General features: G+C 37.4%; 1 protein-coding gene across 2 annotated transcripts in view; it reads right to left on the bottom strand.

The window, feature by feature from the left end:
• Nucleotides 1-1,264: 1,264 nt before the first annotated feature.
• Nucleotides 1,265-27,669, bottom strand: part of ANXA5 (annexin A5) — a 29,236-nt gene continuing 2,831 nt past the window's right edge. For both annotated transcript variants that reach the window (XM_083367885.1, XM_083367886.1), the window contains exons 3-13: nucleotides 21,106-21,190; nucleotides 17,207-17,301; nucleotides 16,831-16,944; nucleotides 12,271-12,361; nucleotides 9,838-9,917; nucleotides 8,728-8,784; nucleotides 5,837-5,930; nucleotides 5,461-5,556; nucleotides 3,912-3,970; nucleotides 2,860-2,982; nucleotides 1,265-2,129 (exon numbers count right to left, since the gene is read on the bottom strand). In XM_083367885.1, the coding sequence (XP_083224011.1) occupies nucleotides 2,070-2,129; nucleotides 2,860-2,982; nucleotides 3,912-3,970; nucleotides 5,461-5,556; nucleotides 5,837-5,930; nucleotides 8,728-8,784; nucleotides 9,838-9,917; nucleotides 12,271-12,361; nucleotides 16,831-16,944; nucleotides 17,207-17,301; nucleotides 21,106-21,190 (954 nt within the window). In that variant the 3' untranslated portion in view covers nucleotides 1,265-2,069. The remainder of the gene's footprint in view (nucleotides 2,130-2,859; nucleotides 2,983-3,911; nucleotides 3,971-5,460; nucleotides 5,557-5,836; nucleotides 5,931-8,727; nucleotides 8,785-9,837; nucleotides 9,918-12,270; nucleotides 12,362-16,830; nucleotides 16,945-17,206; nucleotides 17,302-21,105; nucleotides 21,191-27,669) is intronic.

The following is a 27,669-nucleotide window of genomic DNA, read 5'->3' on the forward strand; positions in this document are numbered from 1 at the left end:
CATGATAGAGATTTGATTAAAAGAAAGAAATGTGATGAGGAACAAAGAAAATAAACAATATTAATCAGCATCTTTATGAAGCCTAGATTGTATAGACTTTAGGGTATGCTTTTTGGTTTGGGGGGTTCTTAAATATCTTCATTTAACCAAGTGATTTATAATCATATTTTTACAATTTACAATCACTTCATATTTTTAGATGCAGAGTGAGATCTTCAGCAGTTTCAAAGTAGGTCTGTTGAGAGGCAGACTCTTCAAGAGTCTGCATTGCTTTCTAGATGCCATTTTAAGATGCCTGGACTTTAATTCCCAGAATTCTGCAGCCAGCAATCCTTTGTGATCAGGAAAAATCCCTTTTTGTGTAGTGCTGGTTAAAAGGCCCTATTCCTGTGGCCCTGACTTCTGTTATTATATTAAGCAAAAAAATTATCCTGCAATATCAGTATTTTCAGAAATCTGCATCGTGAAATTTACCTTTATAGGAATGCTTTTCTATTCTACCTTAAGATCTTGGTTGGTAATTTTAGCAATTTCTACTTCCCTCAGTAGTTTTAAAAATTCAGGGGCATCCAGTATTGTTCTCATTGTAATAATGTAGTAAATATTTCTATCAGCTAATTATTGAGTGCCAACATCTCTAGATAATTATTTTTCAAAATACAATAACAATTAGGGTTATATAAGGAGACTCCCATCTAATTTGTAGTCAAATGGTCTAACTTGGAAGTGCTTCAGGCTACTCTGCATTTGTCTCTATTCATTCTTCATTCTGTTGTTCAAGAAAACTGCAGCCCCTCTTTTTCATTGTCCAGCAAAAGGTTAGGATAAACAGTAAAATTAATCACATAAGGATATTATATACAAAATGAGATACTGCCACTCCTGTTTGAAGAAGTTAAAGATGTTCCCATTCTAGACTGGATTCAAAGTTCATTCCTAATTGAAGTATAGAACAGTATTCTTACCATACATAAAACTAGGTACTAAAACTGTAAATGTGTTATTGTTGTTGTTGTTGTTATATATTGTGACATTTTCAAATCTTTCCGACCTTCAGCAGAATATAAGCATACAAGCAATCCACACTGAAATTATAAAAGACCCAGAGATTGCGGATAAAGAAAGATCCTTCATGCTAATTCTAACAAAATGTAAATATGGAAAATATTTTTTAAGCTTAAGTGAAGCCATGTATTCACAGTGAGCCTAGCGGTATTCCTTTTATTGGTCCTCAGGGTACCACAGAGACAACTTAGCCATTCAGTAGATTATAAACATTTTTAATTGTACCAAAATCAAATTACATGAGGACAGTCAATGCATAGCTCACAATTTTAAATCTATTAGCAGATACATTCTTTATGAATAAAAAGTGCAAGATATATAGTGCAAGTTTAGCTAAGAGGAAATTTGGTTTTGTTTCTTGCAATGTATTTTACTTCCACTTTTGCAGAAATGAAGGAATGTTCCTAGATAGCCAACCATCAGCACTATCCTCTCAAAAGACATTGTGCAATTATTATAGCTTTTCCTCCAGATTCTTTGTGTGATGAAAACAGTCAGAAACAGCAGTAGAAAACGCTGGATAAGTTCCTTCAGGAAAACAGTGTCATCTCGACCAACTGCAAAACTTTAGTAGGCCCTAATTGTATGCTTTGCCTAGAAGCACCTCATATTTTGGGCTTTTGATTTTAAAAATAAAAGCCCATTTATTTAAAAGGCACTTTTGTCGATTTTTTTCAACAATGAATGTACGCATGAAATATTGGATCCAAATTTGTCCCATTGATTTTACTGTGACTTAAGTAAACAGCAAACTGTAAATTTCAATTATGTAAAAAAAATGCATGAAACAACATAATTTCCCTAGTAAAGAAAATAATCTTATGTAAGCAAGCCAGTTCAAGAAGAAGCATCATAATACATGACTAACAACAGTACACTGCTTCTGGCGTAAAAATGCCAGCATGGATACAGAGAAGACTGCAGATCTATGTAAATACCATACAAATGGAAAAAGGCACAAGGCATGATTTGAGATTCTGTCCTCTGTGTTATTGTAGACTTCACTAGTCTTCTCCTCCACACAGCAGCAGAAGCCCCTTCCTGTAGTCACCAGATGTATCTTTCTATAAAGTACAGGATCAATCAACAATGAGTCCATGTATTCTCAAAAAGGAACAGCTTTTCCAGTATTGCTGTTTGTATGACTATTCTCTAATCATGTGATGTAAACAAACTATCAAGCAAAGTATTTTTTTTCATCAAAAATCTAGAACTGCAAAACCAACACTGTCTACAAATGCTACCACTAGTAAATGATAAGTTCTAACAAAAAGAAAGTTTAAATATGCTGTTGCCCTTGATAAAATGCCAACACCAGAACTGGTATGTGGCTAAGCTGAGTTGATCATAAGTAATAATAATAATAATGAGTTGGAAGGGACCTTGGAGGTCATCTAGTCCAAGCCCCTGCTCAGGCAGGAAACCCTATACTATTTCAGACAAATGGCTGGCCAGTCTCAGATTCAAGGTCATCCTCAGCCATAGAAGCTCTTTAAGAGATTCAGGAGAATCACTGTCTCAGCCCTAATGGCCCACAGAATTGTTGAGAGTATAAATTTTGAGCTCCCAGAAGACTGGAATATAAATTTAACATACAAATAATAATTTAATAAACCTAAACCTAACATACATTCCTCAACAAACCATGATTATAAAATGCTTGTTTTAACTAACCTAGGCTGAAACATAACTTAAAGCCTGGCAGACTATAATACATACATTTCTGAAAATTATCACATGAAACATCAGTACTTTGTTACAAATAATATAATTAGTGGGTAAGGTAAAATTTACCTGAATTACATGGTGTAAACTTTTTGCAAAATCCCTTCTGAATGCCTGCCTGATATCAAGTAGATCTTTTTCACTCCTTGAAACCATGATTCTGATCAATGTATCATCATCAGTGCCTGCTCCCTAGTAAAACAAGGTTAAGCAACTAATTAAGGGCGCTAGGCAGTAATTCTACCAAGTCCCATTGTTTCTGCTGGAGTCACTAAGACAAAGTATCTAATTCAACAAACCACAGTTAAAACTAAATAATTTTTTAATTTTTATTGCTTTAATAAGAAAGGTTCTTAAACTGTTGGACTCAATTACCCCTTTTCCCAGCCTTGAATAGCGTCATTACTCCCATAAAGAAGCCAGACTGTGTCATTTTTTTACCAGTTTCTCAACTTGCTAACAAAGCAATTACAAATTGGTCCATTAGTTCCACTATATGCCCAAGTCTCCTAAGAATAGCAAATAAATTTGATAAATAAAAAATACTTAAATTAGCCCCTTGGAGAAAATTGTCTTCAGTTTTAGAACCCCTTCTTTAATGTAACTTTCAAAAAAAATTAAAACATGGGAATGCAGACAAAATAAAAATTGTTAAAACAAAAAAACAACAATAAAACTAGAAAATGGCTACTGCTACGTAGAAATTGCTGCAACTTTTTAAACAATATATTGAAAATGGATCATATGATGAACACTTCACATCAGATCAACTAATAATTATTACTCAATACCCAAATGTACATTTCAAACACTATATTGTAAATGTTACAAACACGGAAAGAGCTGAAAAATCCATAAAATCAAATGTTTCCTCATTTCATTTTATTATGTGCTTTTCAGCTATCTTTAACAACAAACTAAGGCTGAAATCCTACAGATGTGTTCCTAAAATATAAAGTTCATTTAACACAATGAGCCTTATTTCTGAATAAATATACATGGAATAACAAGAAGCCAAAATATTCATGTTCAAGAAGGTAACTTAGATATTGTCAATCTGACGTTGTTTAAACAATAGTGCTTGAAGATAATAATTTTATTTAAAAATGACAAATACTTACTTTCATTGCATAAAAGAGACATTCAGCAAAATAGGCAGGAACACCTCGAACACACTTCACTGGAAGAAGAAAAACAATCCATCTGAATCACAAAATGTTTTAACATTACTTTATCAGATGACAAGCAGCTTATGTAACTGGCATTTATTCCCCTGAAGACAGCAAAGTAGTTTTCAAGTATTTACAATAAATTATTTGATCCACAATTTCTATCACACATTATTATCTATTTAAACTGAGAATTGAACAGAAACAACCTTTGACAATTCTCTGATCAGAAATATAGTGCAATCTATGACACTGGATTTGCCTAAAGAAGACCCAGGTTAGTTCTTCATTTAACTGAAGGGCTCACTGGGTGACTTTAAGCCAGTTGTTCTCTTAGTCCAACCTTCCTTATAGTAGAGGAATTGCACCACCAATACTTCGTGCTATTGGGAAGTTTAAGTTGGATCCCCAACTTATAGCATGTACAAACCAATTAAATATGTCCTTGGGAGATGACTGTTAAAAAACGCCAATTTAACAGAATGCTACATTCTGAAGGACATTTCTTACTAGCATTCTTCATCTTTACTTTTGGCAAGTTTCTATACTTTCGAATTACTCTCTTCCCTTCCTCCTCACCCCATCTTGTTGTTCAGCTTACCAGTTCTGAGGAGATCCAGCAGAGTTATCTGTGACATGGTTATCACCATTCCACAGCCTCTCAGTGAACTTTGGGTTGGCTTGTCCTTTTATATGAGCCAGACAGCTAAGAACTTCCAAAGTTCCTGGCTAACTTCCAAAGTTCCTGGCCACTACCCTCCTCCATTGACTGGCTAACTGGTGACTAAGCAGGAACAACAACAACAACAACAATAATGATGATGATATTTTATTCTCTTTTATAAGAGATGGACTTAGAATTTGCTTTTAATCAGATAGATTGGACATTTAAAAACAGCCACTTATTAAAAGAGGAAGCAGATTAATTTTATAAGAGGAAGTCCTCAATTTATGACCATGATTGAGCCCATAATTTACATCAAAAGTCCTTGCAGTCATGTCAGACGCAATTTTGTGCAATTTTTACATTGGCATATTTGCTCCAAAAAATATTTGGAACATACATAGCCATACAGCCACTAATCATGCCATAGGTGACTATGATTGGCAGCTGCTCCTTGTGTTGCATGACCATCCATTTTACAGCTGTTCAGCCCAGTGCCTCTTGGGCTTGCAACAAGGGGCTTTATACCCTAACTATAACTTACAGAGCAATAGAACTGTTGTCTACAGTGCAGCTGCTCAGTCCAAAGCCTCCTTAGCTTATCGCTGGAGATCTTTAAGTTTGGGCAATTTTGGAGTATATTGACAGCAATCCACAAACCACCCAGCCTGGAAGGTCTCTGGTCAGAGCTACCGGAAAAAACTGTCAGGAAATGTCTCCTGCAACACTGTCCTGAAGTGAGTTGAGGCCACTTAGTTAAATAGAATCTATGTTGCTAGAAACACAGGCCTAGTATATGCAAGCTTAAGATTCATCAAGAATAGGACTATACATTACCCACTGCCAGAAGCAGCTTTTCTAGTGCTCCAGATGTTTCACGATCAATTGTTTCTTCAATTTGAAAACCAGAAATAGTCATGTATTTGTCAAAAACTGAAAGATCAAAAAAGAGGTAAAAGGTGGCATCTACATTTTAACTATTACTTATTATTTACTTTCAACTTCTCCAAACAAGTTTAGGGGGGAAAAACACATTCAAACTCCTATACATTCTTCAACATATGGGCAGGACAATTACCGGTAAGTGGGCTAGAAAGGGGAAAATTTAAATATTTAGAAATAACATTTCACCTTAGTGTGCATCTATTTATTAGTGTGCATATTTATTAAAGTTATAAAAACACATATCACTACTCTTTTCAGTACTACTCACCATTTCTTAAGTGAGTTATACTTCGAGTACCCAGAATGGTGATAAATTTTTCTTCATCTGTTCCCCATTTCAACTCCCCAGCTCTAAACAACTCCTGTTGGAATAAAAAAAAAGAGTTCATCATTAATTAAGGAAAAAGAAATAGTAAGATTTCCCTGTGTTCTACATAAAGCTAAGGGTCCACTTATCTTGGATAAGGGTCCAATATTAGATTATGAGTTTACCAGAGAACTTTTGAACCATCCTTAACACAACTAGTATTTTTGCATTCATTCTTTTGGCCACTTCAATATGATTCCCCATGACAGTCTTCCCAAAACATCTGGCAGGGCTAGATGAATCAAAAGTTGGAATTAAGATTGCCGGGAGAAATATCAACAACCTAAGATATGCAGATGATACCACTCTAATGGCAGAAAGTGAAGAAGAACTAAAGAGCCTCTTGATGCGGGTGAAGAAGGAGAATGCAAAAGTTGGCTTGAAACTCAACATTAAGAAAATCAAGATCATGGCATCCGGCCCTCTCAATTCCTTGCAAATAGATGGGGAAGAAATGGAGGTAGTGACAGATTTTATTTTCCTGGGCTCCAAGATCACTGCAAATGGGGACTGCAGCCATGAAATTAAGATGCTTGCTCCTGGGAAGGAAAGCTATGGAAAATCTGGACAGCATATTAAAAAGCAGAGACATCATCCTGTCAACAAAAGTGCATATAGTCAAGGCTATGGTTTTTCCAGTTGCAATGTATTGCTGTGAAAGCTGGACCATAAGAAAGGCTGAGCACCAAAGAATTGAGGTCTATGAACTATGCTGCTGGAGAAGACTCCTGCAAGTCCCTTGGACTCCAAGGTGATCAAACCGGTCAGTCCTAGAGGAGATCAACCGTGACTGCTCTTTAGAAGGCCAGATCCTGAAGTTGAAACTCAAATACTTTGGCCACCTAATGAGAAGGACTCACTGGAGAAGAGCCTAATGGTGGGAAAGATTGAGGGCAATAGAAGAAGGGGACGACAGAGAATGAGATGGCTGGATGGAATCACTGAAGCAGTAGGCATGAGCTTAAAGGGACTCCAGAAGATGGTAGAGGACAGGAAGGACTGGAAGAATGTTATCCATGGGGTCGTGAGGGGTCGGACACAACTTCGCAACTAATAACAACAATTCCCACCAATCTCAATAAGAACCATTATTTTGTTCCTTTCTAATTTTCTCATGAAACAACAGCTTCACACTGTGTAATGTGGATATTTCAAATAGTTTGTAAAAGAAAATAAATTCTAGATGCCAGTCTGTTGTTGTTTTTTTAAAAAAAACCACACAATTTAAACCATTTCAGAATAGACCTTGTAAATGATAAAAAAATATATAGTGATGTATTTTTACACCATATTAAGGAAACTGGATTCACTTAATGACCATGTAATTTACTTAATGGCAGTGGGATTCATCTAACCCTGTCACATGACATCACACGACATATCGCGACTTTTTCCCCACTGCTGTCAATGGGGTGGGCATGGTTTTGGCGTGACGTATCCAGCCTGTGGGTTGGCAGTTTGACATGCCTGATCTAACCACTGTAAAACTTGTCACAAAATTTGGTCTGACATGACTGCAAGGACTTTTGATGTAAATTATGGTTGAGGAGTACCTCTTATAAAATTAATCTGCTTCTTATTTTAATAAGTGGCTGTTTTTAAATGTCCAAACTATCTGATTAAAAGCAAATTCTAAATCTATCTCTTATAAAAGAGAATAAAATAGGATCAATGAGATGTACCATGGATTAGATCCATTTTTTTGGAAGCAGAAATGTCTTTACATATAAAAGTGTTAATGACTTTTCAAATACCTCTCTGGAACAGAATGATTCAGTATCATCTCTGTATATTTAATTTCATAACAATCTTATGTTCATTGATTTTAATTCCAGATTTAAAATGATAAAGCAGAAAAGATAACTTTATCCTTCTACAGGATGACCAGGCAGAGCCTGTGTCAAGCACATCATCAGTCTCAAGTCCCTTTGTACCCACAAGTCTAAGCCAGCTCACCTTGAATTCTGTTGACTCTTATCTACCACCAATTTTCTTTGACAGTTAGTAGTTCAGATTTTTGTAGAAAGCATTAGCATATAATAATTGAATGGATTGAATCCATAGCTTGGTTCTTGGCTGCACAGGCCTTCTGGAAAGGCCTGTGACTGAGAAATGCAGGCCTGGCTGCAGAAGATGCCACAGAAGAAGTGGGCCAGCAAGGTAAGTGGGTACAGGGCACATGGGGCAGCTCCACAATCTCACCCCTGTCATAGCTTGATTTTTAGGTGTGTGCCTAGCCCCAAAACTAGGCCTTATTTTGGGGGTAGGGTTGTTGTTGTTGTTATTAATTTTGAGGGATAATAGACAATAGTCTCTATTTTTTATTCATCCAAAACTAAATGCCAGCTGTCTCAAAGACCTACTTGCATAAACATTCAAACTAGAAATAATTTACTTCAGATAGTTTGAGAATGAAACCATACAATCCAAGGGGAGATCTAGGATCTAACACTGATTCCAAAAAATGGTTTACTTATTTATTTAATTTGTGTGTGTGTGTGTGTGTGTGTGTGTGTGCGTGCGTGTCTGTTTCTGTGTGTAATTTATTATTATATATTATTCATTTTTTATAATAATTGTAATTATATAATTATTGATCTTCATACAAGGAAAAAATATTTAGAATACCTGGCTTCTTTATGGTAATGACATTTCGCTAAAAAAATTGCCAGTGTCTTTTCTATACTAGAATCAAGCTTGTTCAATCACTTGAAATGTCTTATTTTCTTATGTCCTGATGGTGCCATTTTAGATATATTTAGGTGAAACAGAAAGAGGGAATCTTTACCCACCTGAGCATCTTGTTCAATTAGATTTTCTTTAATCTGGCCATCAGGGTCTCTGTTAGCCTAAATGAATACAAGAAAAAGATTTTATGACTCTGTCAATCAAGAGTATAAATAGTATTTAAAAATCAGTGGTTATTATGTCATAGTCAAATCTTTTATATCTGGTCTTTCTTTCTTTCTTTCTTTCTTTCTTTCTTTCTTTCTTTCTTTCTTTCTTTCTTTCTTTCTTTCTTTCTTTCTTTCTTTCCCATATGCTTTTGAGTTTCAGGTGCTCAAAGACCTGAATAAATACTATGGCAAAGTACCCTGAACTGCCAGTGCTATTAAAAATGCAGCACAACTGTAAGACCTGTACCTGTCATGGTTCCACAGATGCAATTCTCCAAAGAACCTCCAGGCGTTGTTTACCTTAAGTAGTCTTTAATCAAAAGAGCATAGCTTCGGCACCTACATGGTCAAGCTGAAATCTGGATTCCCCTCCCCTAAGCACACAGTATCAAAGCACAGTTCCTCCCTCTAATTAACCACCATAAATCACATTCTCCAATTAGTTTGAATTGTAAGCTTTCCCTCCTGTTTAACACCTGGCCAAATTCTTACCGTCTCTTATTTCAAAACAGCCTTGAGAGACATTCTTCCTCCTCCCTCCCCCCCCTTCAGCATCAACTAATTTTAACTCTAAAAGTAACACACAAGTTAAAGAAGCAAAGCTGCCTCTCCACATGTTGTCAAAGCAAGAACATCCGATGTTAGCAGCGTTGACAATTGCAGCACAACTGCAAGACATGTACCCATAAGGACAGCAAGATGGAAGTCAACTCGAAGACTAGAGATAAGGAACAAAAATATCAGTGCATCCATGGTATTTCTGTAGTCATATTTTGAAAAAGAAAAAATCATCCAGTTAGGCATCCTGCAGCTCCAGAGCTGCATGTGACTTCCAAACCAATTCTACCCATTCACTAATCCTTCCTTTCTTCTTCCTTAAGAAAGCCCACTAGCTGCCTGCAGTATGTTTCCAAAGTCCAGGCTCAAAGATCCAAGGAACACAAGTTAATACAAGAGCAGGTCAATTTCTGAACCATTTATTTGATTTCAATCTTAGGAGCTTACTTGTAGAAGAACTACCAGCATTCGCTGATAGTAGCCAGAAGTATCTGATGTTATATGATCTTCTAAATCAGCTTCATATTCTGCAAAAAAAAACAACACCCTTGCATTATTAAACAAAATTTAACTTATCCCTGTATAGAACATCTTGTATCAAGAAAATTGGCTAAAAGATCTAAGCCTTCTTAGCACACATGTAAGATAAGTTTCTCAGATGAGAATTATGACCACACAAACAGAGAGATCAATTAGGAGTTGGCAAGGGAGTATGATGAGGAATTAAAGGATGAAAATTCATACAAGGCAGAAACTGCTGCTGTTTCCTAACTAGTACTGATTTTTTCCTTGATTGCTGCTGTGCACTGAATGCTGCTGATTACAGACGTTGCCGTTCATTGTCCCTTGTACATAGCAAGAGCGCTGCTTCTTGCTGACCTAGCTGAAGAAGTTACAGGGTATATATAGAGAGAAATCATCTCTTAGAAAGCAACTACAAGAACAAAAAAACAGAGACAATCATTTGTCTGTTTTTGTTCACATCCTGCACATGTACAGGTGAAACTCGAAAAATTAGAATATCGTGCAAAAGTTCATTTATTTCAGTAATGCAACTTAAAAGAGGAAACTAATATATGAGATAGACTCATTACATGCAAAGTAAGATAGTTCAAGCCGTGATTTGTCATAATTGTGATGATTATGGCATACAGCTCATGAAAACCCCAAATCCACAATCTCAGAAAATTAGAATATTGTGAAAAGGTGCAATATTCTAGGCTCAAAGTGTCCCACTCTAATCAGCTAATTAAGACATAACACCTGCAAAGGGTTCCTGAGCCTTTAAATGGTCTCTCAGTCTGGTTCAGTAGGAATCACAATCATGGGGAAGACTGCTGACCTGACAGTTGTGCAGAAAACCATCATTGACATCCTCCATAAGGAGGGAAAGCCTCAAAAGGTAATTGCAAAAGAAGTTGGATGTTCCCAAAGTGCTGTATCAAAGCACATTAATAGAAAGTTATGTGGAAGGGGAAAGTGTGGAAGGTGCACAAGCAGCAGGGATGACCGCAGCCTGGAGAGGATTGTCGGGAAAAGGCCATTCAAAAGTGTTGGGGACTTTCACAAGGAGTGGACTGAGGCTGGAGTCAGTGCATCAAGAGCCACCACACACAGACGGATCCTGCACATGGGCTTCAAATGTCGTATTCCTCTTGTCAAGCCGCTCCTGAACAACAAACAACGTCAGAAGCATCTTACTTGGGCTAAAGAAAAACAGACCTGGTCTGTTGCTCAGTGGTCCAAAGTCCTCTTTTCTGATGAGAGCAACTTTTGCATCTTATTTGGAAACCAAGGACCCAGAGTCTGGAGGAAGAATGGAGAGGCACACACTGCAAGATGCTTGAAGTCCAGTGTGAAATTTCCACAGTCTGTGTTGATTTGGGGAGCCATGTCATCTGCTGGTGTTGGTCCACTGTGCTTCATTAAGTCCAGGGTCAACACAGCCGTCTACCAGGAGATTTTAGAGCACTTCATGCTTCCTTCCGCAGACGAGCTTTATGGGGATGCTGACTTCATTTTCCAGCAGGACTTGGCACCTGCCCACACTGCCAAAACTACCAAAACCTGGTTCAATGACTGTGGGATTACTGTGCTTGATTGGCCAGCAAACTCGCCTGACCTGAACCCCATAGACAATCTATGGGGCATTGCCAAGAGAAAGATGAGAGACATGTGACCGTACAATGCAGAAGAGCTGAAGGCCGCTATTGAAGCATCCTGGTCTTCCATAACACCTCAGCAGTGCCACAGGCTGATAGCTTTCATGCCACGCTGCATTGAGGCAGTAATTGCTGCAAAAGGGGCCCAATCCAAGTACTGAGTACATATGCATGCTTATACTTTTCAGAGGTCCGATGTTCTATGTACACTCCTTGTTTTATTAATTGCATGTAATATTCTAATTTTCTGAGATTGTGGATTTAGGGTTTTCATGAGCTGTACGCCATAATCATCACAATTATGACAAATCACGGCTTGAACTATCTTGCTTTGCATGTAATGAGTCTATCTCATATATTAGTTTCCCCTTTTAAGTTGCATTACTGAAATAAATGAACTTTTGCACGATATGCTAATTTTTTGAGTTTCAACTGTAGACTGATTACCTGGAAGACAAGTTGAAGGCAATCAGGCTAGATAAAACTGTACACAAATGTGTGCGTGTACATACACATATATACACTTTGTCTGGAATGTTGAAGAATTGAAGAAGACAGAAAAGCATAATTATATTGTCTAAAGCACTTAAGTACACAAACTAAGGTGGAGCACCCTTGACCAATTTTTATTACAGGAAAAATTAAAACAACACAATATATTCTACAGAGCATGCATATTGGAATTTTATAAAATATACACCCCACAACCACAAGTCACCTTCCTGATAAGCTTGCTTTATATTTCGGATTTCAGCAGGTGTCCGAGATGCAAGAATTTCAGTCAAGATTTGTTCATCAGTTCCTGCTCCCTGAAACCAATGTAATGAGATCATGAAATCATATTATTTTTCTTAGTATTAACAACCAAAATGACTTACAGTTCTACAATTCTGCTTTTATGCTGCAATACCAGATCATTTTTTTACTTTATAACCAAAATGTAAAGAAATACTAGCATAACTCCAATATATTTGAAATAAACCCATAATGTTCAAGAATGCCTATTTCTTAAGTTCAAAAATGCCTAACCGTATGATCCATAAGGGTGGGTGAAACTACATAAATAGATTCCAACTGACTCATACAGGAAATTGTGGCAAGGCTTACTGCTGAAATTTGAATTCCAGTAAGACAGTCCTTTTGTCCAACAGAATTTGCTGAGCATTTTTTTTAACTCAGAAAAGTTCAGATTGCTTCTCTTTCCCTTATAACTTGTTCTAAGGCAGGGGTGTCAAACTGCCAGCCTGCGAGCCAGTTGCATCATGCAGAGGCCGCACCCACCCCAGCTCCGGCAATGAAAACGTTGCCATACGTCACATCACGTGAGATGGTGACTTTGACACCTGTGTTCTAAGGTATTCCAAGCTTCCAGGTGTGCAGTGAGACAACAAATATTTCATCTCAGGTGCAGAGGGTACTGTGTCCCCAAGCCCATTTTTCATTTTCTTTCTATATGTATCTCTTCTGCCAACTCCTGGATTAAATAAGAGAAAAATTAAAAACTTTTGGCAGTAATAGTTTTTTCTTACTATAATTAACAAAATGTTACATAAATTAACAAATGTTTAACAAAAATAGACTTTTGTTATTACAATTAACAAACTTGTCTGCCAGGATTGCTTTTTGAACATTTGAAATTTTACTGTGATTGTCACTTTTTTTTCAGCAAATAGTAAAACTATCTTACGTTTAATGAAGGAAACTGTATATTTGATCTTGTTTGGTATGCCAGTCTATTTAAAACTTATAAAAATACCGTACATATAATATGCAAAGAGCTATATTCAGACTAGAACTATATAAAGGATTTATTCTTAAACTATGCAGATTTCTTTCTTGCAGCATCTGGTCTTCCCTAAACTACTCTAATAATTACATTAATATATTTACATCTTCCTGCATTTAGTTAATTATAACTTACTTATCTGCCAATTCATTTAGTTGCATCTTTGTTCTAGTTCTCACATACATACAATGAATTCCTGCCAAAGGAATATATTTTAGGGACCAGTTTTTCTCTGATGTGGCATGACAAGTTAGTTTTGCTCTACTAATTTCATGGATTTCATGGATGATGACCAATAGCAATTTATTTTCCTGCTGTGGGAATTTTGGCATGAAATACAAATGCCTACCATATATTGGAAACACTTCTGCATAGAATAAATATTTTTGGAGAATTGATAGGAAAGTTTCATAACTGGCAGCTGATACAATAATGGTTATAGAAGTGGGTACAACTAGAGTAAAGAGATCAAGTAGCTGTTTTACACAACTAACAGAAAAAAACTATATTCACATGTTCATTATCCTACTATTTCTTTAACTCACTCACTTTGGAAATAACAGGTCAGTGATATAAACCTTATCTTGGATACAAATATAACCAAGTAATAATGTAGTAACTAGAAGATACAAGTAGTCCTCAACTTACAACCATAATGGGGACCGGAAAATTCACTGTTAAGTAGTGCAGTCATTAAGTGAAATATCATATGACCATGACTTGTGACACATCCTGCTGGATTCCCCATTGATTTTTCATGTCAGAAGCCATCTGGGAAGGTCATAAAAGGCAATCCCACGACAAAGAGGATGCTGTAACAGTTTAAAGTGTGAGGACCATTGTAAGTCACTTTTTAGTGCCATCATAATTAAGAATGGTCACTAAAAATTTCAATCTTGGCTTATTTGAGAATATTAAAGCATATAAAATGGCTGGTTTCAATAACATGGAAGAATAAAAACACTCAAGACTTAAGTGACAAAAAAATCATATTATACTAAGCATGGTTCATTTTAACTGTGATTGATGAACCAGGGACAATGGCTGGGTTCACACACTGCACTAAGGAGAAGCAAAGGCAACATTACAGCATAGCACAATTTAGAAACTTGGGAAAAATGGCTGAACTTTCAATGCCATTTAGGGGTTCAAAACTATCAGCAAGGTTGACAAGGGACCACATAAAACCCACTGGTTTTAAGTCACCCATTATAACCTTGGAAATTATTTTCAGAGCATGTACATTGGTAAAGGAGAAAATGGCCCCTCTTTCAGGTATCCAGATAACTACCATTTCTCACCCTATCAGAGACCCATAAATGCACCTGCTCTTACGAAGAGATGGATGATAGTCATGAGCTCTTCAGATGGAAACTTCCTGACAAATGTATAGTTCTAGTTCCTGTGGTTGAAAAGTAAAAACTAGTGCAATTGGATGGGCCAGGAGAAATAATCACTGGCTGCTTGTTCTAAGCTTCAAAAGTTAAAGAGTTCTAGTCACTCTGCAATCAATATTAACAGTACATTTTTAATCATTAACACAGAGTGACTGCCATAAAATACCTTTCCAAAGTTCCCTGCTGCTGCTTCTGTGGCTGAGAACATAAAGAAAAATCACCTGGTTTCCCATCCTACTTCTTTCTTCTCTCCAGCAGCTTATTGAAGTTATCACTTGAATCAGGTGATCAGATCTTAAGTATTAGGGTTTTTTTCCACTGACTCAGTAACTTAAACTGTATCTATCTTCTTCCAAATATTAGCAGTAAAAATCAATATTTGGCTGCAATGCTACATAGGGATTTTTGTCGAGTGACAGTATTGGCAACGAAATTACCTACTATCACAAGGTTCCATGGAATATTTTGAGTAACATTTTTAACTCACACGCTGAATTTGAATGACAGTAGAAAACTGCCTACAAAAATATTATCCACAACTTGTATATTATAGAACTATTTTGTTATGTAAGCTAAAAGGGACAGTCAAAATAATTAGGGAAGAGGAGATGGAATATTTTATGACAGGGCTGAGAAATGTCTCTTAAGTAGGAAAAAAGCTAAAAAAGAAGATGGCATGTTTAAAAGGTATGCAGTAATAGATGATGCAGAGAAGGCAGAAAGGAATTTTTCCTTTATCACTACATTAAAAACTGAGCTCATTGGGGAAGCAAACTGACAAGTTTGGAAATCGTAGTTGCATAATAAGGCTGTGCAGTAATCTTGAGTCTGTGGGCAAAAAGGTTCCCTGTGATTGTGGAAAAAAGTGCAACTGCTTTAAAGGTTCGAGAAAGATGCTATATTTGCACCCTCTGAAGCATTGTTTGTTTTCAAAACTAAAGTACTGCATAGCCCTATTTTACACGCATATATATATTATGTTGTGATAGCTATAACTATCTTGCAAAGGGAATTCAGTTGAATTAATCAAATAGAAGTTGTTTGCAGTTATGTGCCTTTAATAACTTGGAATGTGATTTTGTTCAGGTGTGCTTATTCATCATTTCATTCTACTTTATCTTTTTTTTTTGCCCCAACCATCAAATAGCAACCATCCTATGAGCATCTACCCTCTTAAGAAATTGGGGAGGGCAGTGTTTCTCCTATTTGTGAATTTATTCCTCTGAATGGGGAGCATCAATTCTGCTGACTCATTCATTCTACATTTATACACTTAACATTCTTAGTCAATTCTTTATCGCACACTTTAATTATTGGGATTATTCAAAATCCCAGGTCATTATGTTTTCTTTAACATCACAAGATTTAGAGCAATATGTAAATACAGTCTGTGTATCTGATCTTCCCTTCCAAAGATACTTTTTCCCATTCAATTTCTATTTGCTGTTTTCGGTGTGAGTTCTCTGGGCACTAAGCAATCCTTGTTTTTTTCCAAAATCTTTTTCTTTCTCTTTTCAATTTCATGGGTTCTACTAATCTTATCTCTCTCTCTCCCTCTTTCTCTGTCTCTCTCTCACACACAGAGTGTCATTTCAATTCAGTAAGCAGAAGCATTCAAAATATCCTTCAAAATACCATTTGATGGGGAAAAAGAATAAAAGTTGGCTATTATCTTCAAATACAGTTTGCCTTTTTCTGTAACCATTTTGCTGATTCCTATCCTGGAGATAGATTTCCTCTTCCCCTTCTTCTTTGTATACAGTGTATTTAATTAATACAAAACACTTGTAAGGAGCTACTTAAAAATTGTCCAACAGATGCAAAGCAGCATAAAGTGAAATTCAAACATAAATGTAATTTAAAAGGTGCATGGTTGCCTGAATATTATATTTTACATAGTTTTATAATATCAACACTCTTATTCAAGCCCACAGGTAATACTAAAATGTGTTGAATTGAAAGTAAATTTTATTACAATGGAAACACTATAACCAAACAGATCAATTGTCATAATTGTTAACTTCAGAATTAAAAGGAAAGATACCATCCTAGATAAAAAAAACTTTTTAATTTAATGTTGTGCCATTCATTTTACCTTAATGGCATGTTTTAATGCATGAGCATCATAAATCCGTTCAGGTCTCATCAAGGAAACCACAAGTCTCTCCAGTTTGCCTGTAAGTTCAGATTTAAAGTCATCAAGCAAATCCTAAACAACAGAATGAAGAATGAGTAATTAATGAGAAATGCGTATCAATGCCAGTTTTTATTGCAGTATCACTTGTCTTATTAATATTCCATATAAATGCATGGAGATATATACATACATTCACACACACACACACAAACACACAACACATGCATTTACACAGAAGTGAAGAGTAAGAGAAATAAACAAATAATAACCAGCCAACCAAAAACATTAATCATCATGAAATATCTGTAATATGAAAGTAGAGTCACACGCTTACCCGGCCAAATAACGTTTTAAATTGTGCTGCAATTTCCTGGCGTTGTGCATTGCTTCTGCCCACTATAATCTTCAGGATTGGCTCTTCATCAGTTCCTTAAGTTATGCAAGTTAAAATAAAATAATTGACTGAAAGAACACCAATAGTTTATAAATGAATGTAAATGAATACATTATGTCCTTATATTCATATTCTTGAAATCATACTTCACTTGGAAAACTCTATTTTAATGTAAATGTAGTCCTCACTTCTTAAGTGACCACCACTGGGACTGGCAACTCAATCATTAAGCAGAGAGATGGAATATCATGATTTTACATTCCTGTAGAGGTCATAAATGCAAGGATTCTCTCAAAGCTACCTTTTCGTCACCACTGTTATTATGAATAGTGACTGAATGAGTCAGTTGCTATACAAATAACCACACACACATATATATTCATAATTAAAAAGTGGAATGTATATGAGTTGTCACCCATGAAAATAGTTGCATCAAAAGGAGAATTCACAAAGGAAACCAGTTTATAATATCCACCCTCTTACTTTTTTCAAGCATTGTTTTCCACCAAAGTTGTGTGGATAATTGAGAATAATTATCAAGGGCTATGCTTCTTTTCAAATCTACTGAGCATCTTTTAAAAAAACAAAAAGCAAAAACTGGCAGTAGAAGTTGAAGTAATTCTGACTCACACCACATAATTAGGTAGCCAATGGGATTTAAGTATGTGACACCTTTCACAACAGAAGGTATATGTATGCACCCTCATTAAAAAAAACTCTGAACAAGATTGCACAGCTAACTGGATCTGATACTACTGACTAGCAAAAATTTTCATAGAAGTTCCTCCACATTTCAACACACCATTTGCCTCAATATTCAGTATATGTGGTGGAATCTCCAACTAGACTGAAGGGAGGGTTAAGAGCGGGCTGAGCTTAGAGTTCTTGCACTACATTCCCAAGGAAATGTAGTCAATTAGCAAGATTCTTGTAATATAGGTGACTAGCAATAAAGCTTCTGTTTGAGACTATCCCAAAGTAGTTCTGGATGCTTCAGCCTGACAGTATAAATCAACATTTTTAAAGAAAACATCTGTTTCCTATTCACTATCTGACCTTCAGAATCTGTTTTGCATTAATAAAAGTTAAGATAAAGTTAAGTCAATATTTGTTTTGTATGAATAAAAGTTAATGGCTGTCTCAGTATCTTTATCTTAATTTTTCAGGAATTCCAGTTAAAAAAACCCAAACACCAAAACAATAGTTCTATTATCCTGAAGAAGATTCTACATAGTAGTCTCAAAGGTGCTTTTCCCAAAAGGCAACTGGGCTTCCTTGGTTTTTTTTCTGAAAACATTTTGCTTCTCAACTAAGAAACGTCTTCAGTTCTTTGGAAAAAGAACCTTTGGGACAACTATGACCTGAATCAGGGGTGTCAAACTCAATTTCACTGAGGGCCACATCAGCATTGTGGTTGCCCTCGGGGGGGGGGAGGTGGGTGTGGCCAGGGTGGGTGTGGCCTACTGGGTCAGTGTGGCCAGCTCGACAGGACTGGGGCAGATCTGAGGATGTCCAGCAGAGGAGGATGGGACTGGGGTGCACGCTGGGACATGGTCCCTCCCTTCCTTCCTCTGTTCTTTCCTTCCTCCCTCCCTCCCACCCTACATTCCTTCCTCCCTCTGTTCCTTTCTTCCTCCCTCCCTTCCTCTGTTCCTTCCTTCTTCCTCCCACCCTCCATTCCTTCCTCCCTGTTCCTTCTTTCCTCCCTCCCTTTTTCTCTCTCCTCCCACTCTTCCTATCTTCCTCCGTTCCTTCCTTTCTCTCACCCTCCGTTGCTTTTTCCCTGTTCCTTCCTCCCTCCCTCCCTTTTTCCCACCCTTCCTTCCCATCCTCCCTTCCTTCCTCCCTGCCTCCCTCCATTCCTTCCTTTACCTTGTCATCACTTTCCTTCCCCTGTGCTCAGGAAGGGGTGATGGGAGGGGGAGAGATTGCCAGCACTAATATGCTGCTGCCGGCCATTCCTATACCATGTGGGCAGGTGGAGGTGGTCCCGTTGAAAGGGATGTCAGAAGGAGGGAGAGCGAGGTAGGAAGTTTATTCTCTGGAGAGAGAATAAAAAGCCTTTTTGCCAACTTCTTACCTTGCTCTCCCTCCTTCTGGCTTGTCTTTCCGGAAAAGAGAAAATAAAATCTTCTTCCGCCAGTCAATCTCTTCCCCTTTAAAAATCCCTCAACAAAAGCCCCGCCCTACCGCCAGCCACCGCGGAGGCCGCCAAAGCTCCCAACCTCTGCTGAATCCACAGAGCTTTGGCAAAGCCTCCCAGCCAATGCCGATCCCAATTCCCCTCTCTGCTATACTTCCTTCCTTCCTTCTCTCCTTCTCATCTCTTTCCTTCCTCAACACTCAGGAAAGGGTGACGGGAGGGGGAGAGATTGCCAGAGCTGCCATGTTGCTGCCGGTCTTGCTACCCCACATGGGGTATGTGTGTCTGTGCCGATGAAACGGATGCCTCATGGCTGTGAGGCTGGAGGTACTGGTGGGGGTTGGCGCTGATCTACAACCTGGTTGCATCCGTCAAAGCCAGAATGCGCTCAGCCTAAGATCCACTGGAACCAGCAAGGAGCTGCCTCGCCACCTGTCCCCCCCCAGATGTGCGCACAGGAGACAGCCAGCGCCGGCGTTCTGGGTGAAGTCACCCTCCGGAATAAGACAGCCAGCAGGGATGCCGGACTCTGCTTGCGTGCATACCCAGGGAGCAGGGCGGGGCTTCCCCGTGGATTTAATGCTGAGTGCGTTCTGGCTTTGATGGACGCAACCAGGTTATAGATCAGCACTCTGTCAGCCTGGGCCAAGCCAGGCCGAAATGTGGCGGGCCAGTCCTTCACTCTTTTCAGAGCAGGTACCCAGGCCAGATGGAACCACATATCGGGCCGCATCCGGCCCATGGGCCTTGTGTTTGACATGTATGGCCTGGATGATTAAGAATCTCAACAGATATTCTACTTATTTAAATAATGTTCAAAAGTACAGATTAAGTGTTACATTTTTACTGGGACTTTGGTCAGAACCAACCTGGGTAGTATATCTAGGAGCTCTATGACACGGGGTTAGAATGCAGTGTTGCAGGCTCTGCCTACAGCCTGGCGTTCGATCAAAGTTTAGGCACAATTTAATAATTCAGAGAAACTAGAACATGTTCAAAGAGCAACAGTGGCAACAAGGGGACTATGAAGAGATAATGAAAGACCTGGCAATGCTTTAATTTGGATTCTTATACTATATAAGGGTTTGGTTTCAATGGCCTAATGGTCCCTTCCCATTCTAATGAATGTTTTTTTATTATGTCACCCTGACCAGCTCAAGGTTGACTCAACCTTCCATCCTTCTGAGGTTAATAAAATGAAGGCCCAGGTGGTTGGGGGCAACTGCTGACTCTATAAACCGCTTAGAAAGGGCTGTAAAGCACTATGAGGCAGTAGATAAGTCTAAGTGCTATTGCTATTAAATTCCACTTATGCAAATGCCAATAAAAAAAATGCCAAGCCAAAGCATAAAGAGAACTTGGTGATCACACTGATACATTTCTGATTCCACCAGTAGAACATTGTAAGGTCTATTTTCAATTTTATGTCATATGCAATCAGAATCCCTTGAACTTTATTTTAGCCTATCTGTCTAATGTTTACACTGAAGAAGGAAGCCAACTCTATTTCTGAACGTTCCCTGAACAAATTAATTCCTGATCCAGATTATTAGGAAGCCTACACAATGAAGAGTCGCTGCTACTGAAATTTCAGCCCAAATGCATGGCAGACAGGAAGGAGAGGGATGATTACAGAGAGTTCATCTTCACACAATTGTAACTGTATGTAATCGGGTGTTATTTTGCTTCTGCTTACCCAATCCTTTCATTGCCTTGCGAAGAGCTTCAGCATCAGCTCTGGCATCAAATCCAGGGAAATCTTTTACAGTACCTCTTGTATACTAGAAGGAAAATAAAATTATGTTCATGCAGCATCCTTTTAGTAACATTATAAAACTGATAACCAAGAAGCATGAGTTATAAAATCTAAATGTTGATCCCCTAGAAAAGATAATCTGTATATCTAACAGTAATTAATCCATATGATCTGGCACAATTTGCAAATTCATGGCAGGATTAAAATACTGAGTGCAAAGCTTTCTTATATGGTAAAAGCTTGAACTCAAATATTACAAATCAGATCTGGAGCAAAGATCGTAGAATTTAGAGGTTTAGGAATCTGATCTCTAACAATCCCTTAGGATGGCATTTGTTGTCTCTGTGTGTAATAAAATGATGTGCAGTTGTGTATGTGTTTAGGCACTGGTACAGACAAGAAGAAAGAACATTTCCACGGTTTACTGATAAAAAGTGTTAAAAGTTAAAAATAATTTTCTTATTAAAAATAATTTAATAAGAAACTAGTTTAACAATAGCTTCTTGGCAGCTCATTCACAGCACAATTATATTAAAAATAATTCATATTCTGTGATTGATATAGGAGCTATATGGAAATCAGTTGTAAAGAGCTTACACCCTGAAAAAAACTTAAATCAGCTAATATAATTCTGATATATAATTTACAGTCTGTCTAAGCTGTATATGAAGAACACAGTATGCAACCAGTCAGTTGATAATTCTGACAAATAGTTCCAACAATTCTAAAGAGTGTTAGATTGGAGAAAATGTTTTGATGAGTATGTGACATAATTAACTATTAACATACAAGAATCATGAAATAACAACATATTCTTAGACCTTCATTTTCTCAGTTGTTCACCTGAATCAGTGATAAACAACCCACAATATTCCAAATGCTGAACTTAAATTCCCAGTAGTCCCATTAAGCATGCCCAAGTGTTGCTGGGACAACATGTCCCACATGTTTAGTAGAACAGGATTCTTGCCTTAGTCTTAATTATTCTAGATCTTGTTACAGGAAAGTGGTAGCATGAACTTCAATATTTCAGTCGAAGGGAACATTTTCAATATCAGTACATTTCACTGTAGAGGACCAACTACTTCCTTATTCTTAATTTTTTTAGAAACTAGCTATGTTCTTTATTTCCAGAAAGGAAACTCAGATATTGTTTGTTCAATTATCAAACAAATATTAAGTCCAGAATATTGTTAAAAATTAGCAAAAGGGACTGGCATACAAAGCCACCAAAACTTGAGTGAAAAGAAAATGTATAACTACCATGTGAATATTAGTCATTTGTAATTTGGCAACAGATATATGTCTTTTGAATCCTGAAATGAATCATGATCTCCTAATGGGACAGCTAACCTGAGAAACAAAAATAACCATGCTGATAGTTTTTATATTCTCTGGCAAGTGGAAAGAATGGCTAGCCTTCCTCCCTTTGAGGCTGAAGAGTTACAGTATGAAGGAAGATTCATTCCAGCAGTTAGCCAGTAGTTCTTACTCTCTCTCCAGCTCTTAAATTCAGAGAATGCTGACAGCTGCTTGGTTGCAAAGATGGAAGCTCCCAAGCGACCTCCTTTGCTAATCAGTTAACTGCCAAGCATTTCATAAGAAAGGCACGTATTATTTATTTGGCCGATCAGACACTAGGAATGACTTCTTTCTAATTCACTATAATGTGCAAGCCAGATTAACTTTGACTGCCTATTTACTGGAAAGGCTGCCAAGAGACCTACTTTTCTGATGGTGATAGGAAAACTATGAAAACAATGCTTCTTCTAATTAACAAGGCCAACCAATAACCCAAGGAAATTAGCTGCTATGGGCAATTTATTCAGTTATAATTATGAATGAAAGCAAAAAATGTATATAATCCGAGTGCATATTCAAGATGGAAAAGAAAAAATGGAATCTGATCTTTCAACATGAAATAATTGGTTTATGTATGTCTCCTTTTATTTTCATCCCTACACTTTATTGAAATACAAGTGCTCACAAATTCCAACAGGTATCACAGAGGAAACAATGTAATCACTGAAAACTACACGCAGCATTTTGCAATAGATTTTCACACATACATGGAAATGCAAATAATTCCATGCAAAGAACTATCTGAGACCCTAATCTTGCAAGTTAACAACATAGCTAGGATTTTGTTGTGTAAATGCAAAAGGGGATCAGTTTGGTTGAATGATTAAGGTGCTGATCTAGAAATGAGGAAACTGAGTTTTAGTCCTGCTTAAGCACGAAAGCCAGCTAGGGGGGTACTTTGGGCCAGTCACTCTGTAAACCCAACTCACTTCACTGGGTTGTTGTTATGTGGAACCTAGGAAGAAGGAATATTATCTATGTTCACTGCCTTGAATTACTTATAAATAAAGGCAGAATAAAAACAATCTAAAAATATATATACTAAAGAAAAGAAACAATGGAATTAATTATGTAGTTAACTTTTAGACATTTGCAAGAGAAAAACCCAGTTTTTCAGGGACTGGGGTTTCTTCTGACTGAATGTCGGCCACCATAACCTAAGTTTCTATTAACCAGCCACCAATACAATGAATACTACTTGAAGCTGCAGGAAGAGATTTTGGATCAAACTATTTGTGAATGCTCAGGGAACGGGGAGCAAGGGGAAGCGCATGGAAGAAATGATAAGCCAAAACTCTCATCTCCAAACTAGAGGCCCCCCCAACTGCATTCTACAATTTCTACCACCTATATGACTGCTGATCCTTGCTGTAGATCAGGGGTGTCAAACTCAATTTCATTGAGGGCCGCATCAGCATTGCGGTTGCCCTCAGGGGGGTGGGTGGGGGTGGCCTGGGTGGGCGTGGCCTACTGGGTGGGCATGGCTAGAGTGCGTATGGCCTACTGGGTGGGCATGGCCAGCTCTACATCGTTGGCATCAAGGGTGCCTATGGGGGCCTGGGCAGGAGTGGGACAGATCTGGGGGTCTCTGGCAGAAGGAGGGTCTCTGGGCCAGGGCCAAGGCAGTGGGGGCCGTTCCCTCACTGTTTCCAGGAGGGCCACTGTTTCCCTTTGCGGGCCGCATGAAACCACTTCGCGGGCCGGATCTGGCCCCCGGGCCTTGTGTTTGACATGTCTGCTGTAGATAATAGCTAACAAAATGAAAGCATTTGGAAGACAATGCTGGCCAAGAGCCAAAGAAAACAATGCTGGTCATTGGGAAATGCAAAGCAAACAAAAAACCAAATTAGGGTCAAATCAAACAGTCATTTACTAATGTTTGCTTTACTTTTAAATGAAAGTTCATTGTTGTAAACCAAAGCTAAGGCAGGTGAAGTATATACTGTAACTTGTTTTCCTTCCTTTATTCCAATGTTATTTGGAACTTTTTTTCAATCATGTAGTGTATCCATAAATTTAACTCCATAAATCAACAAATTATAATCTGACATCTTTGACCAAATGTCGCTTCAAGAGACATTCAACTCCTGACAACAAATTTGTACTTTATTTAACTGTATTTCAAAACTCTCTCATGTTCTGGACTTAACTGTTTTTATCTTATCCTTTGCATGCTTCTCAAAAGCCAATTGCATCCCATGGCCCAGGAAAAAAGCTACAAAACATTTTGAACCAGACAACACTTTTACTCATTTAGTACATCAGCCATAAATGTAAGTTATTATATTTAGTGTAACTTAGCAATTTTATTTGGGAATTGCATATATTGCCACAGATAATTCTGTGGAAATATCGCTTTCATTGTATTTTTTCTCCATTAGTGTTCAAATTAGATTCTGAAATTATTGTTATCTCTTCTATTTATTATAAATATTTAATCTTGGGAAAACCTAATACTACCAGCTTCAAAAGTTTACATTCAGGCATACCACATTTTCTACAATTATGACCAATATTTTGGTTATTTTCCATTTAACCAGAAATAGCATTAGAACAATTCAGGACCAGCTTGGACAAATTGGTAGAGACCAAGGACTACATTTAACTTTTGGGGCGAGTGACTGAGGACCACAAAACAGATGGATTATAGCACATATAATATAAGGTTACGTTTGAGTACATTACTTAGTCTTAATTACAGCGCAGCTATTTTGGATCATATATTTTTCTTCACTCGAATGTCAGGAGACTGTACAGCTCAATTTAGAGATGTTTCCAACAGGTTCGAAGCGGACTGCTGAAGATGCACAAAGTCCTGAGCGTAGCCTGACCACACCAATTTAAAGTGCTATGTCAAAAGCAGCATGTTCTTGCTTTCCTAGTCTATGTATTTTGAGAATCATCTAAGATTATACATTTATTGCTAAAACCAGAATATTTATATCTCCTTTGTAGGTTTTTTTTTTGAAACGACATAAACAATTTCCTATTTGCAGCTACTATGGAAACAATACTGTTAGAAAGGCAAGTGAAGGGTAAGAAAACTCCAGTTACAAGTTAGCAGGTAAATAATGTAGAAGGGAAGTTATTCTAGATATCAGGAAGTGGCACTACAATGTAACACAAGACTAAGCATGTATAAGATTATCTTAACTGCAGTTAAGACTGAAAGATTACATTACCGGCATACCCATTTCTCATACCCCCCCCCATTTTATTTTTGATGGATTTCTTTGAATATCGCATCTCCAAAATAAACATGATGAGTAGGAGATGCATGGAGACCCCCCAGTTGATGTTCTGTTCATTTCTTTGGGAACTTTTTTAGGACAATTGGATGAGAAAAAGAAGCCTTTTCCGTCTGTCTCAGAAATCTCACTCTATTTCCTAGACTGCAAAGCAAAATGTGAGGAATCCTGTATCCTTCTCCCTTCATGAAGAAAAAATGGGTAGGAAATTTAAAAATGGACAGGGAGAAACAGCTCTCTGGTGTGTCTAATGGGAAAGCAGACTTTGAGGAAACAATTCTAAATACCAGTAGCTGGGCGTTTTTTCAAAATCCTCCAATAGCAACTAAAACTAAAGGCAAAAGGCTACTTTCAAAAACATTCATATGACTGTTTATGAACGCCTACATAATATCCTGTTTAGTTTATGGCAGGCATTTTTAAATTTGTGCACTATAAAAGGGGGAAAACATTTATAAATGTTAAAAGCTAGTTGAAAGAGTGCAATTTTTTCTTCATTGCAATTAACACTCATTTTAAAAATATTGCTGGGGCAGAAAATGCAAAGTATACCCACTTGAATTGCTTTAAAATATGAAATATTAAGATTCTGAACATAATTATACAAAAAAATGACTTTTGTGACATAACATATTGGAATTTGTATAAAATTAAGATCAAAGTATAAAAGGAACCATGAAAAGATACACCTTTCTTAAGAAGACTTCCAAGGACTTTAAATAATTAAAGCATCATTTCTAAGTACAGTAAAAGCAAAACAACATACCGTATTTTTCTGTGTATAAGATGCTATTTTTTCCTGCAAACACCCTGTCAAAAATCAAGTGTGTTTTATACAAGTGCAGCATCTTATACACGAAAAAATAATGGTAACCTCCACAGCCCATGGCATGCCTATGTGGGGTTCTTTACATGCCACTGCCATGCCGCCTGGTGCAGGAGGATATCGCTGGCCCAAGATGCCACCTGGATGGAGAGAAAGCCAGCCCGAGATGCTGCCTGGAAAATTGGGGGCCGTCTTATACAAGGGTGCGTCTTATAGACGGAAAAATACAGTAATAGCAACCCTACTTAAGTTAAATATAAAAAACCAAGAAATTGAGAATTTGCCAAGCAAAGCTGTTTTGACTGGCTGCCTAGAATGATACAAAATTATAAAATGCAAAGGATCAAAGATAAAAACAATTAAAGTCACTAGGTCCAGAAGAGGAGGAGGGAAAAGAGGTTGTTTGACTTCTACTAAAATATACATTCAATACAGAGCAACAGAAGAATAAACTTATTTCCTAACAATAACTATCAAAACCATTTGTAACTTATGTTTACACATAATGCTACTTTTAAGGAAATAAACTGATCTTAGTTGTTTAACAGATAGTGCAAATAAAAATTATCAGAGTGCCCCATGCATTTAAATAAAAAGTGGCAGTCAATATCCCTGTAGAATTAGCAATACAGAAGAACATGAGCTGTGTTTTCTATGGCACCAGTGTCCCAGGAGCATGAGTTTCATATGGGGTTTTCCTGCATTTTCCTTCCAAAATAATATTAGTTATCTAAACTTCCTACTTCAACGTATTAAATAACAGTCTTGAAACTACTATCAAGCTGGCATCCATTTCTATTCCAATCCAACGCTGAGTATTAGAAATCTAAGATTTGTAAAAAAGAAAAATGGATCAAGATTTCAGACTATTTGTTCCATCATATCTACCGACAAGTTATTCTCTGCATGTTTCCACTCTCCAGCCACTAATACAAGTAGTCCTCATTTAACAACCAGTCACTTAGCAACCATTTAAAAGAGCATATGACAAGTTCTGGAGTTCTAATAGCCACAACTCCAATACCACCTGTGGTTATGTGATCCATTTGAAGCGTTCTGGGGTCATAA

The sequence above is a fragment of the Vipera ursinii genome (assembly GCF_947247035.1).
Source record: "Vipera ursinii genome assembly, chromosome: 7".
Lineage (NCBI taxonomy): Eukaryota > Metazoa > Chordata > Lepidosauria > Squamata > Viperidae > Vipera > Vipera ursinii.